General features: G+C 43.0%; 1 protein-coding gene across 4 annotated transcripts in view; it reads right to left on the reverse strand.

Annotated features, from left to right (window-relative positions):
• Window positions 1–12,241, reverse strand: part of ANTXRL (ANTXR like) — an 88,233-nt gene that overhangs the window by 59,257 nt on the left and 16,735 nt on the right. For all 4 annotated transcript variants that reach the window (XR_012159932.1, XM_073353021.1, XM_073353020.1 and 1 more), the window contains 8 exons: window positions 12,030–12,101; window positions 11,831–11,902; window positions 9,653–9,734; window positions 9,512–9,545; window positions 7,088–7,167; window positions 6,641–6,709; window positions 6,376–6,456; window positions 6,211–6,271 (listed from right to left, as the gene is read on the reverse strand). Coding sequence is in view for 3 of the 4 variants with exons in the window: in XM_073353021.1 (XP_073209122.1) it covers window positions 6,211–6,271; window positions 6,376–6,456; window positions 6,641–6,709; window positions 7,088–7,167; window positions 9,512–9,545; window positions 9,653–9,734; window positions 11,831–11,902; window positions 12,030–12,101 (551 nt within the window). In the remaining variant the exon portion in view is untranslated. The remainder of the gene's footprint in view (window positions 1–6,210; window positions 6,272–6,375; window positions 6,457–6,640; window positions 6,710–7,087; window positions 7,168–9,511; window positions 9,546–9,652; window positions 9,735–11,830; window positions 11,903–12,029; window positions 12,102–12,241) is intronic.

The raw sequence follows: 12,241 nt of genomic DNA on the forward strand, positions 1-12,241 counted from the left end.
AGCCATTCTCCTTATTCAGCCCAGACTCACGGGGCCTCATCCTGATTCTGCTCTCACTTGCACTGGAGTAAATCAGGAGTGACTCCTCTGAAGTTAATGAAGTGACCCCAGCGCAAACAAGAGCAGGATCAGACCCTCCTGTCCTCAGTTAAGGCTTTGCAATGTGGCAATGGGGCTCCGGTGTCTCATAAAATACATTTCAAATGTGGTATCGTACAAAGTTCTTAAGAACTACAGATGCAAATGAGCCTCAGCTAGGGCAGCAAGTTAGCCCTGCAACCAAAAGGTTAAGGCCCAAAGACATGCTTCCTTACGGACATATATGTACTCCTGTGCTTACTACCAAGTTTCATCTGGATCTGCAAAGGCAGTGGCTCAGGTGACTGCTAAGAGTTTGTGTGGATCAGTACTCCATGATCTAAGACTGCATGCTAGGAGAGGGCACTGGTTTTCTGCTCTGGTGTTCTACAGAGACAATGCAAGATTTAGGGGAACGTGAAGAGCTGGAAAGATATTTTGGAGAGAAAAAGGAGCTCCTGTAGTGAACAGCCCATCTGCAAAAGCAGAGCTGCACATGGGAAATACCTGCAACAGCTTCAGTGCTGTGTATTAATGCATGTAGCCCATATTCTACCATCAGTTACTCACTTTCTGCTCCCAGCAAAGTCATTCAAGGCAAATTTTTCAAAGGTGTCTAAGTGTCTTAGGAGCCCAAATCCCTTTGAAAGTCGATGGGACAGGTCCCTAAGTCACTCAGGCACCTTTGAAAATTGTACTCTCAGGCCCCAATTTAAGCATGTGCTTAAACCCATCCCACTCAGCAAAGCACTTAGAGAGAGGATTTCCAGAGTGTCTACAGGATTTAGATGCAGAAGTCCAATGGGACTGATGCACCTAAATCCCTTTGGCACTTTGGAAAACCTCCTCCTTAAATACATGCTGAAGTTTAAACCGGTGCTTCAAACAATGGGGCTCAGGCACATGCCTAAAGTTAAGCGTGTGCTTTGGTGCTTTACTGCAGAAGGATGGTCTGAATCAGGGAGCTGAACGCACAGAAGTGGGCCTGTTTATTATGTCATGATTTGCATCAGCACCCAATGCTCCTTAAAATAAATTAAAACAGGGCCAAGTTTAACTCTCTGTTACCCCAGTATTAACCTGCATTAACTCCAGTGACGATAATCAAGTTACTCCGAGCCTGATTCATATCATGCATCAGTTTACACTGACATAAACCAACTTACTTCACTGCAGTTACTCCTGATCAGAATCAGAGACGGCTCCTTGACACCAAGGTAACTGACAGCAGCGTTTGACCCAGAATGTGAACGTGGGTTACACTCCCCTCTCGGCGCATGGCACACTGTAGTGACAGCTGTACATGTATATCCTTGCATACCAAGTCTTGCCCTCTGACCCGTTTCTTCAGCCGCTAACTTCAAAATGATCTCACCATCTGGGCAAGACGATATTGGTTTTGTCCGTACAGAAAAGCAACACGTTAAAATGAAACAGCTGTTTGCTTTGCTGAAGGAACAGGCTTTCAAATACAGCAGCCACAAAGGTGTAATTACTATTAATGTTTGTGGGTTTTTCTTTTTAAAAAACACCATCACTGTGACTACAGAGGACTCTAAATGCAAAATGTTCACAGTAATGGCCTCATCTGGGAGTTTAATCTTGTCAAGACAGTTTATCCGTCCTGCCCTTCCTCTCACTGTCACTGCAACTTTGCACAGATGCTTGCTAAAGCAGCCCAGAGCCCCCATAATAACCTGTCCACATGAGCACATGGGGAACAATATAGTTTCAATAACAGTCTTGTATGGAAATGTAAACAGTCAAGGCTGGATTGTGTTGTTGCTATTGAGCAGTCCCCCCTTCAGATGCTATGGAGCATTAATATATTCGGGATGATGGCCTGTTGAAATGGCTAATTCTATTTAATTTTGGGCCCTGGCTCTGGCTGCGTCCTTTTCTTTCTTAGTTACTGTCAGAATCTAGATTGTTGCTTTTGACAAGACAGCGAAGGGAAAAAGGTCAGCAGTGAAATAACTGGGCAGCGCTGGCAGCGAGATGGTGGGCTGAAGCTGGTGCGCCATGGCTGTGCTGTCGGCTTCGCTTCTCTGACTCTGATGAGGAGCTGACTGCTTGCATCCACACCTGGGAGTTGACGGGGCCAGCAGGATGCCACATCCAGCAAAACCTTTCAATCACATCTGTGTACCGAGAGCCTAATCAAAGCAATGATGCTGTCAAACAGCAGACCCAGCACCTCCAATTCCACACTGATCGCCTGTTTACAGGCTGCATGTCTTGGTCACTTTCAATCAGAGGGAACAGAAAGACCTAAGTGCATTTCCCCACATAAGGAACTATAAATTTGCAGAGTCAAAAAGAATTAAGCATCAGAGAGCTGTCATAACCCGGCTAGATCAATTTGTAAATGGATGTACCAGCCAGCTCCATCTCAGACATACAGCCCCCAGACTGGATCTAGTCAGAATTCAGCTAACGCCACGTAGCAGTCATTTCCTCAGCAATTTATTAAACCACTGGCACCTCAAAAGCGAACCTGAGATCATTGCTAAATAGTAAATACCATATAATGGTAATTATTGTTCATAATGAACAGGCAAAACCTGCTGTGGTCCCTATTCAAGCAAAAGTCCCATTGACTTAGTAACACAGAATCTGGCATTATAGAATAAAGATTAAAATTGTCAGTAAGAATTATGAATAACCCCCCAATTAACCACTACGCCCCCACTTTGGTGAATTTCATGCAAAATGCATGGCTGGCTCCAGGATGTGCATATTTCAGCGCTGAAAGCAAACAAGCTTTACTGTTGGTTTAAGGAAATTTCCAAAAGATCTAGAGATAGGAATTTATATGTACATATCTGTGTGTGTGTGTGTATCTATATATCTGACTGTCTGTACTATATCTCTGTGTGTGTGTGTGCATATATGAGTTAGACGTTAACAAAGATGAAGTAATAAACTGTATAAATTACACTGCATTTAAACAAAATAACAACTGTATATTGTTGTCCAGGGATATTGATGCAGGTAAGGATTTGCCACTTTATCAAGGTTTTTGGATCCTCCAAATATTTATTAATAGGCACAGAGCTCATACAGAACCATGAGCAGTGGCCCCCGCTTCAATGAAATGACCCATCAGCACTGTGCAAATAACTGATTGTTTTGCTGAATTTTGATTGAATTTTAAAGTGTTTCGGGCTGACCCAAAAATAACATTTTTCAGAAATGTTCAGCAAATCAAAAAATTTGAAAAAAAAACATTTTGGCTCGAATTAAACATTTTGCTCACCTCAAAAGTCACATATGTATTTCAGTTAATCTTTTAATCTATTTCCGTCAACAAAATGGGGAAAGTTGTAGAACTAATAAACCAGGAAGAGAAACTGGGAAAACTTTTTCTTGAAATATGGCTTTTTTTAAAAAAAAAAAAAAAAGAAGAAGAAGAAGAAGAAGAGAGAACTGTTCAAGAAAAATTATCAACTTTGCAAAATCTTTCATTTTTCATGAAATTTTCATAACTGTTTTATCAAAACGTATAAAAGCATGTTATTGAAATGGTTACTGAAATTTTTCATTTGACAAAACCAGGTTTTCAGCAAACAAACAAATCTGAGAACCATTTCCATACACATTTATATTGAAAATGTTTGCCAAATAAATAAAACAAAAAATGGGTCCATTTCAAACCCTTATTAATTGAAAACAGCTTTGAAATTTTGTGGTTTTTCACCAAGTTTTTCCTCTGTTTTTTGACCAGCTCTACTAGGATTTTTTTTTTTAATCAGTAAGCTTCCATTTTTAATAATTCATGGATAATGTCTTGTGGCAAATATCTTCTCCGCCTTTTCTCCTTTGGGAATATTCAGAAGAATAGCGGAAACACCAGAGGATGTTTTAAAATGAAATATGTAATGCAGTATCCTCCAGCAATTGACGTGTGGGAATGAAGACTGAACAAAAATTTCTCTTCTCTGCAATATTTACTATATTTTCCTCAAATTACATCTTTGGTCTGACATGCTCGGAATCAGCTTTCATGCACCATTGCTATTTTATATGTGCTCATTTTTGTAATGGATAAGCAAATGAATGCAAGACAGTAGCATAAGCTCTAAATAACCATGCTGTAAATTATACCTTACAGCAAGCTTATGGTGTCATTATTACTCTGCTGCAATAGTCTTCTAAACAGACAAAAACACAGCAAATGAATTGCTAACACAAACCAGAAGGGTTACATGTTCAATATACTAAACACGAAAGGCATGTCATTAGCACCAGCTCCCCTGGGGATACTTTCATTTACCAAACACACTAGCAATTCTTTCATTACGAATATGCAAAATGCTATTTTACAAACCACCAAGTATCTTGGTCTATGCAGTTCATTATTTCTGTTTCAGTAAAGCTCCGATCACCTTTCCTTAAACCTGAAATATCCGTGTGTGTTTTACAAAATCATCGCTTTGACTGCTTGCAGTTTCTAATAGAGCCAAACACTCTAGTATTTCCTGAACATTGTGACACAGGTTGCAAATCTATTGGTACAGTAAGTGGGTCTTTTGTTCAGAAAATAAGCAGCACTTGGCATTCTTCAGATGAAAGGCAAGATATGAGGTGTCTTCATTATTATTTTCATTATTATCAGTAAAAAGAAAAGGAGTACTTGTGGCACCTTAGAGACTAACCAATTTATTTGAGCATAAGCTTTTATGAGCTACATGCATCCGATGAAGTGAGCTGTAGCTCACAAAAGCTCATGCTCAAATAAATTGGTTAGTCTCTAAGGTGCCACAAGTCCTCCTTTTCTTTTTGCGAATACAGACTAACATGGCTGCTACTCTGAAACCTGTCATTATTATCAGAGCTGGTCATCATTTTCCAAATTTTGAAATTTTGACAATATTTCAGTATGCTGGGAAAAGATCAGGAAAAATGTAAACAAAATTGCCATTAAATTTCCTTATGTTAATTGACCAGTTATATTGCTGGTCAAAAATTTTTGAATTTGAAAAAATAATAAATCAGGAAACATTTTTGGAAAATGGCTCACAATCTTTTGACCTTCGTAACCAACTTAATACTTTCCATTCTGGAGTCCTTAGCCAGGTATAACGCCTACTGATTTCAAGGGAGATTTTTCCTGAGTAAGGACTGTTGGATTTCAGCCACACAATACTATAATTTCATGCAAAGTACTTTCCAAAATCTTTTCCATGATTGTAACACTTGAGCATGCCCCTGTTTCTGCAAACCCTTCCTCGTATAAATATCTTCCCCTGATGCATGCAAAATCATATCACCTTGTGCTTTACTCATGCTTAATTTTCAAGCAAAGCAAGGCTGGGCCTACGTCAGACTGTGGATGGGAGGTAACCAGAAATGGGCTAGCAGGAACAAGCAGCCTGAAAACTACTCAGTTAGTACAGTGATGGGTGTGGCTTCTAAACCCAGACAAAGCAATCTTTACTCATTTGAGTAGTCCAATTTAAGTCACTGGGACTACTCACATGAGTAAAGATTGCTTATATATATGAGGGCTATAAGAGCAGAGCCTAATATTGTAATAAATGGCTGAAATTTTCAAAGTTGGCTTGGGGATATAGGAATCTAGGTCCCAAAATGACATAACCAACCAGAAGCCTAAATCCCATTGCCTTTCTCTTACAATTTGGTTCCTAAGGACCAGATCCTCAAAGCTATATCGGTGCCTAAAGATACAAACAGGCATCTAGTGGGGTTTTCAAAAGCACCTATGCAGGTGGGATGCCAATGGGAGTAAAGAGCCTAAAACCCTTTGAGGATCTGTGCCTAGGTACCTCTCTGTATCTTTAGGTACCCAGACACCTTTGAAAATCCAGCCATGAGTCACTTTGGAAAATGAGATAGGCTCCTAAGTCACTTGGGCACATTTGAAAACACTACCCCAATGCCTACTCATTTCAGTTCCCTTCAGTGACTTTGAAAAGCTGAGCCTATCTTTACATTTGTAGCTTCCTTCTTGAGCTGAGCATGGACTCACTAGGCCTTATCTAAAGCCCAATGGGAGACTTTCCATTGACTTCCATGGGCTTTGGATCTGGTGCTTTTGTAGGGAGCTATCAGACATTTTTGTAATTCCACTCTCATTTGCCATATCATTTGATTTCAATATAAGCTCACCTCCTGCACAGACACTGGATGGTTCAGCTGCCAGGATCTCAATACAGGATTTCTTCAGAATCTAAGAGATGAAGATAATGGGATTTTTGATCATTGGTGTTGTTTCGCCACTTAATGAATGTGGGAAAGGGCGCATTTCTCTCGCTTTTGGAATACCCCACTCACCGAATCAATTGTGCCTCTCAGGGCATAAAAGCCGCCAGTTACCGGGAAAACGTGATCAATGCTGTCAGCAATTGTCGACAGCTGCAAAGAAAGACCATCATAAATGCACAAGACAAACAAAATTGCAGCATCTAAAACCGAGCCTATTTGCTGACAGGCAGAGCTCTGACAGGTATGGATTTATGCACTGGTAATTAAGTAAATGACCTCATTTGATGCTGTGAATGGGTGGAGAGAACAAAAAAAAAAAAAGTTCCCAAATTACCTGAGTTTCATTAAAGTCTTTCACTCCAACACAATAAACGATAGCTCCGAGGCTTCTGGCTCTGTCGGCCTACATGAAAGACACCATTACATGCAAAGCCACGTAAACTGGAACCAAGAGCAGATGCTCACAAGTTTGACATGAACCACTTAGGGTATGTCTACACTGCAATTAAAAACCCGCTGCTGGCCGGTGCCAGCTGACTTGGGCTCGGGCAAAGGGCTGTTTAATTGCAGTGCAGACGTTCAGGCTCAGGCTGGAGCCCAGTTTCTAGGACCCTGCAAGCTAGGAGAGTCCCAGAGCTGGGGATGCCGCCCAAACGTCTATGCCGCAGTTAAATAGCCCCAGGAACACAAGGTCAGGTCAGCTGGCATGGGCCAGCCATGGGTGTCTAATTGCAGTGTAGACATACCCTTAGCAACTTGGGTAAACTCAATGAGGACTTACTTCTTTCTCAGCATAATAAAACTGAACCTCTTGCAACTCCCCATCTGTGAGAGCAATAATCACACTAGCTGTCCGGAGTCCTGCAGGGGTGAGAGTGAAAATGGCTGGGGTTAGGTATGGCTGTTACAGAAGCTTTGGCAATGGATAAATAAGTTTAGGCAATGCATCCTTCTTTGCTGACAAATGAATACAGAGCTCTGAAGCTCAGCTGATGTACAGTGACTGCAATGGAGCTATGCCAATCTATGCCAGCTGAAGATCTGACCCAGAACAGTGTGTTATGAGCCAAATCCTGCTCATCTTCATCATACAAGCAGCACAAGGGAATCAATGGTTTCAGAGTAACAGCCGTGTTAGTCTGTATTCGCAAAAAGAAAAGGAGTACTTGTGGCACCTTAGAGACTAACCAATTTATTTGAGCATAAGCTTTCGTGAGCTACAGCTAGCTCATGAAAGCTTATGCTCAAATAAATTGGTTAGTCTCTAAGGTGCCACAAGTACTCCTTTTCCTTAAGGGAATCAGTGTGAGTCGGGAGGGTACTGCTCCAGCAGCATCCATGCACAGACCTCCCCAGAAGCCTGCTGCCTCAGGTCACCCCTTTTCCTGCCTGGATCCCACTGAGGATCCTCCAGTGAACCTTGTGGTGGGGTGAGGCCAGAGGGAGAAGAGAGGGGGGAATCGCCCCTTGACAAGCATTTCTGAGTGTGACCATTGCAGAGAAAGGCAGCAGGGATCTGTGGTTCAGGGGGTTCATTTATAGAAGGGGATGCCAATTCCTGTGCCATGACAGAGCAAGCTGGGGTGATCTCCCTAAGGGATGCATCCTGCCATCCCAATGCCTCCTCCTGCAGGTCAGAGGGGAGCAATTCCCCCGCCCCCACCAAGGTGAGTATAGTGAGCAGGATTTGTGTGAGAACTCCTGCATTTCTTGTGCAAGAATGCGCACTGAAGTCAGTGGGGATTCCAGGTGTGCAAAGAATGCAGGAGCAGGCCGAGGGGATAAAATTCACCCATGCGTGGTGATCCAGCACATAGTTGATGCACCCCTTACATCCCACCTAAATCTTCAAAATAGGTCTTAAGGGGTGTGCCGGCTTTGTTCCAGACGAGTTTTAGCCACAGTGAGTAGCCAAGTATACAGCAGAGCAATGTACAGCCAAATATAGCGCTCTAGCACAATTACTCCCAACCAGTACGTAAATTGTGGCTCAGACACACATCTGATGTCACTTCTTAGGTCCAGCAGTTAAAATACGAGCAGTGGGGAAGACCAGGGAAGTTGTTTTTTAAAATAATTTCTTTCCGTTTCAAATGTCTTTCCAGTATTACCGGAAATTTAAGAGCCTGATGAGTTTTGACAGGTTTCTTATGCCGTGCAGTCCTTGCCATGTCATGTCATAGCCACAAACATGAAGCCTTAAAAGTGACCTGCAGCTGGGAAAAATGGGTCTTGACCTCGCTTTTTTTTTTTTTTTAAATAGTTGAAGAAGGCTGGAAAGATCGTTGCTGTTATTTTATGTTTTACATTTTGTTTCTTCTTCATACTTTACTTTGTCATGTCAACTCTTTTTTTCCCTGGAAAACTAGTAGGTTCATTGACTGAATGAGAGGAGAGGCCATTTTTATGCAGGCTCTTCAGAACTCTGTTTTTCTTAACACCTACTTAACTCAAACACCAGAGAAACTCTTGGGAGAAGGGCACTTTTGTTAAAACCTCACCACTAATTCAATTAGGATCCTAGTGAGTGCCTAACCCATATCTCTGCATCCTTCCAGGAGACCTCCAGCAACATAGGGAAGAAAAGTCTTGACATCCCTGATATAGCCAAGGTAAAATGCAATCAGGAAAAAGACATTCTTTAAATGTTAAGCCACCTTTATGCACAGAAGCAAAAAAGGACACAAACATACTCCCCCACCCTACTTTAGGTTACTTTTAAGTTCAGAAGGATGGAGAGCCTGATCCCAAGCCCAATGAAATCAATGGGACATCTCCGACTGAATGCAATGGGTGTCAGATCGCACTCACAGCAATGTTGACAGTCAAATGAGAGTTTGGGGTACATCAGGCAGACAAGATTGGGTGCTTCAAAATGGAATGATACATGTAAAGCCCAATACTTCTAGACTGCGTCCAATCAGATGAGCAATTACGAGGCTCACTGCATGGAGCACTGGATGCAATTCTCCAGCCTGTGTTATGCAGGAAGTCAAGACTAGAAGATCACAGTGGTGCCTTCTGGCCTTAGAATCTATGAATTTGAAAGCAGGGCTTTAATCAAGCTGGAATGGAAAGACGGAGTAATACTAGCTCCTCCCCCAACATTTCTTTCTTCCACGGGTTAATTACAGGTCATGCTGACAACCCCATCCTCCCCAGCTTCTCAATGAAAATAAATTATGGCAGTGATAAGTGTCCCTACCTCCATAGTTTTCATGGTAAATCTGTTCATTTGCCTGCAACAAAGAGTAAAAAGTTATTATCTCTTTTTAGGTCCAACAGGGGCAAAAGAAGCAGAAGTTAAGAAGTATAAATCAAAGCGAGAAGTTTCCACAGTGTGTACCCTTTTAAATCCTTCATGCATGAATGTATCTCCTCCAGGCACTTCAGACTGAAGAATCTCAAGCCCCCGTCTTATGGCTTCCCTTGAAAAGAGAAGAATTTAAAAAAAAAAAAAAATCTCATTTTCCTGCTTTGAGACATTCCTGAAACCCAGCAAGATATGCAGCCCCTGAGAGCATTTGATCAGAATAGAACAATGCACCACCACAGACACATGGGCCAAAGGGTCAGTAACTAACAGCATCACTACAACCCAACATTCTGAAAGCTGCCCTGCATCCAATGGCATATAGAAATGGATCCAAGATATAACGTCATGGCAAACCCATTTGAAGGATTCTGTTCTGTGGTTGCAGTGGGGGTATATTGTAATTAGGGATCGGACCAAATTAAAAAAAACAAACAGATACAAATTCTGGCAAACTTCAGCCGGGGTTGAAATTCTGACGGCCCCAATCACTATAAAGTGCAAACCAAAACTAATGATTTGGACAGCCTTCAGGGCTTAAATCTTGAGTTATGATCTGACCCAAAATAACGATAAGAGGCCAAAGTGTACGAAAATAGCGTCCGAATGTTGTGGGCTTCCTAATCTGAAAAGTGATCAACCCTCTTTCCCCCGATAAACATCTGGGGCCCAAACTGTTCCTTATCATGGGACAGATTCTGGTACTGTCACTTTTATCTTGAATAGCACCTTATTCCATGAAGGTTCACTCAAAGTCCACTCATGGAAGGTACCACTCAACTTGAGGGTATCAGAATCATAGCTGTCTGTGTATGTACAGCGCCTAGCACAATAGGGCCCTGATCCTGTCTTGAGGTCACTAACAACAACAGCGTGGAACAAAGACCCCAAAGGAAGGACCTAGGAAGGCCAAAAGTCAGATGCTGTGGAGAAACATTCATAAACACCCGGGACATTCTCCCCAGCCTTTGTTTGGTGATCCAGCCATTTGGGCAGCACAGTAATAAACAGCAAGGCAGTGTGAGTTTTTGTGGGACAGATGTGAAATCTGAGGCTGTGAGAAGGGATGTCCCTGGGGCGAGGAGTGCATTCTGCCCTTTCAAAGTGTAGGATGAGCTGAAATGGCACTTGGGGAACGGCATATGGCAGGGGGGTTAGATCAGGGAATGTTTTAATGCCAGTTTCCAACATCGCCACAGGGTTAGCATCGACCTTTCACCTTGCAAAGGGTAAATCCACCTGAGCAAGGTAAACACAAGCTAGCTCCGGCCTCTAGACACCCACTTGGGGCCTGATCTGAAGCCCAGTGAAGTCAATGGAAACACTCCAGTCGGCTTCAGGGCCAGGCCCCAGAATATGCAGAAGGATCTGAGAGGCTGTCTCCAGATGTCGGTTAGACCATTCCAATTCCCCTCTCCTCCCTTTAAGAGGTGCTTCAGAGTGACGTAGGCACACAGCACTACCAGCACCAGACACATAGGGAGAGATGGCCAGTGTGATAGATATAGCGGAGGGGAGAGGGAAACAGACTGTGTGAGGGCAAAAGTTCAGCCCTAAGTCAATCAACAGAGAGTGAATCTGGTTGCAAAGGGGGGCAGAAACAGGAGGTTTGCTGCAGTCTCAGATTCTCCCCTTTCTCTCACTGGAGCACAGGATGGAATTCTCCTCTGGCTGGCTTTGCAGTGGCACAGCATTCGAAGCAGATGGTGCGAGTAGGAAGCACTTCTTGCAAAACAATATCCAGCCATATCCTTTAGCAGTGGTCCAGAACCATGCAGGATTGATTGCTGAAATGCTTTGGACCGCTCCTGGAGAACACTGCAGCACTTTATCACACCGTGTCTTCTGCACACAGTGCCAGGGCCTGCTCTCTCTTACCCCAGAACTGCCCTTCTGAAATCAGTGGGGTGGCGCTGCCGTACCTAAAGCGGGCAACTGCTCCCGGATTGCAAGTGCCGGGCTTGCCTTAGAAATGCTGCTTGATAGAGCACCAGCGCATTGAGCTACCTGCTTGTCCCAGGGCTGCAAATGGGATACCAAAGGGCTGTTCTGCATATGACCTTCGATCCTGCTCCCAATGGAAGCGCCTCAGTTGATTCCAATAGGCGCAGGAGCGGATCCACACTAAAGACTAACATTAGCCAGTCCTGAGCTCTTGCAGTAGTTAAGGAGTCCCTAGCTCTACTGGGTTGAAGGAGGTGAAGTACTTACCTGTCTTCTGTTAGCTTCATGATGGTAGTGCCTCGCGAGGAAAAGACAATGAAGGACATGCGCAGCATTGGACTGAAACAGACAGAACAAATCCACATCACACGCAAGATCGGCTCAGCATATTTGGCAGCCTCTAAGAAAGCAGCACGTGAAACACTATGTATATTGTAATTGAAGTCTCCGCTTGTGAAAACTTTACCTTATAAACTTCTCAGCCAGGCTCTCGACAAAAGAGTAGATCTCTGTCCAGTGGTTTCTGACACTTCCAGACCTAAATGCAAATTATAACCAGTTAGGTTAATTTCCCCCTTCAGTGGAATTGACTGCAACCTATTGCATATTTAGAATGGGATATTCTAAGGCAGTAAGAATCAAATCAGTGGGAGTTGGGCAACTAACTTGCTGAAGCTC

The sequence above is a fragment of the Lepidochelys kempii genome, chromosome 7 (genome assembly GCF_965140265.1).
Source record: "Lepidochelys kempii isolate rLepKem1 chromosome 7, rLepKem1.hap2, whole genome shotgun sequence".
Lineage (NCBI taxonomy): Eukaryota > Metazoa > Chordata > Testudines > Cheloniidae > Lepidochelys > Lepidochelys kempii.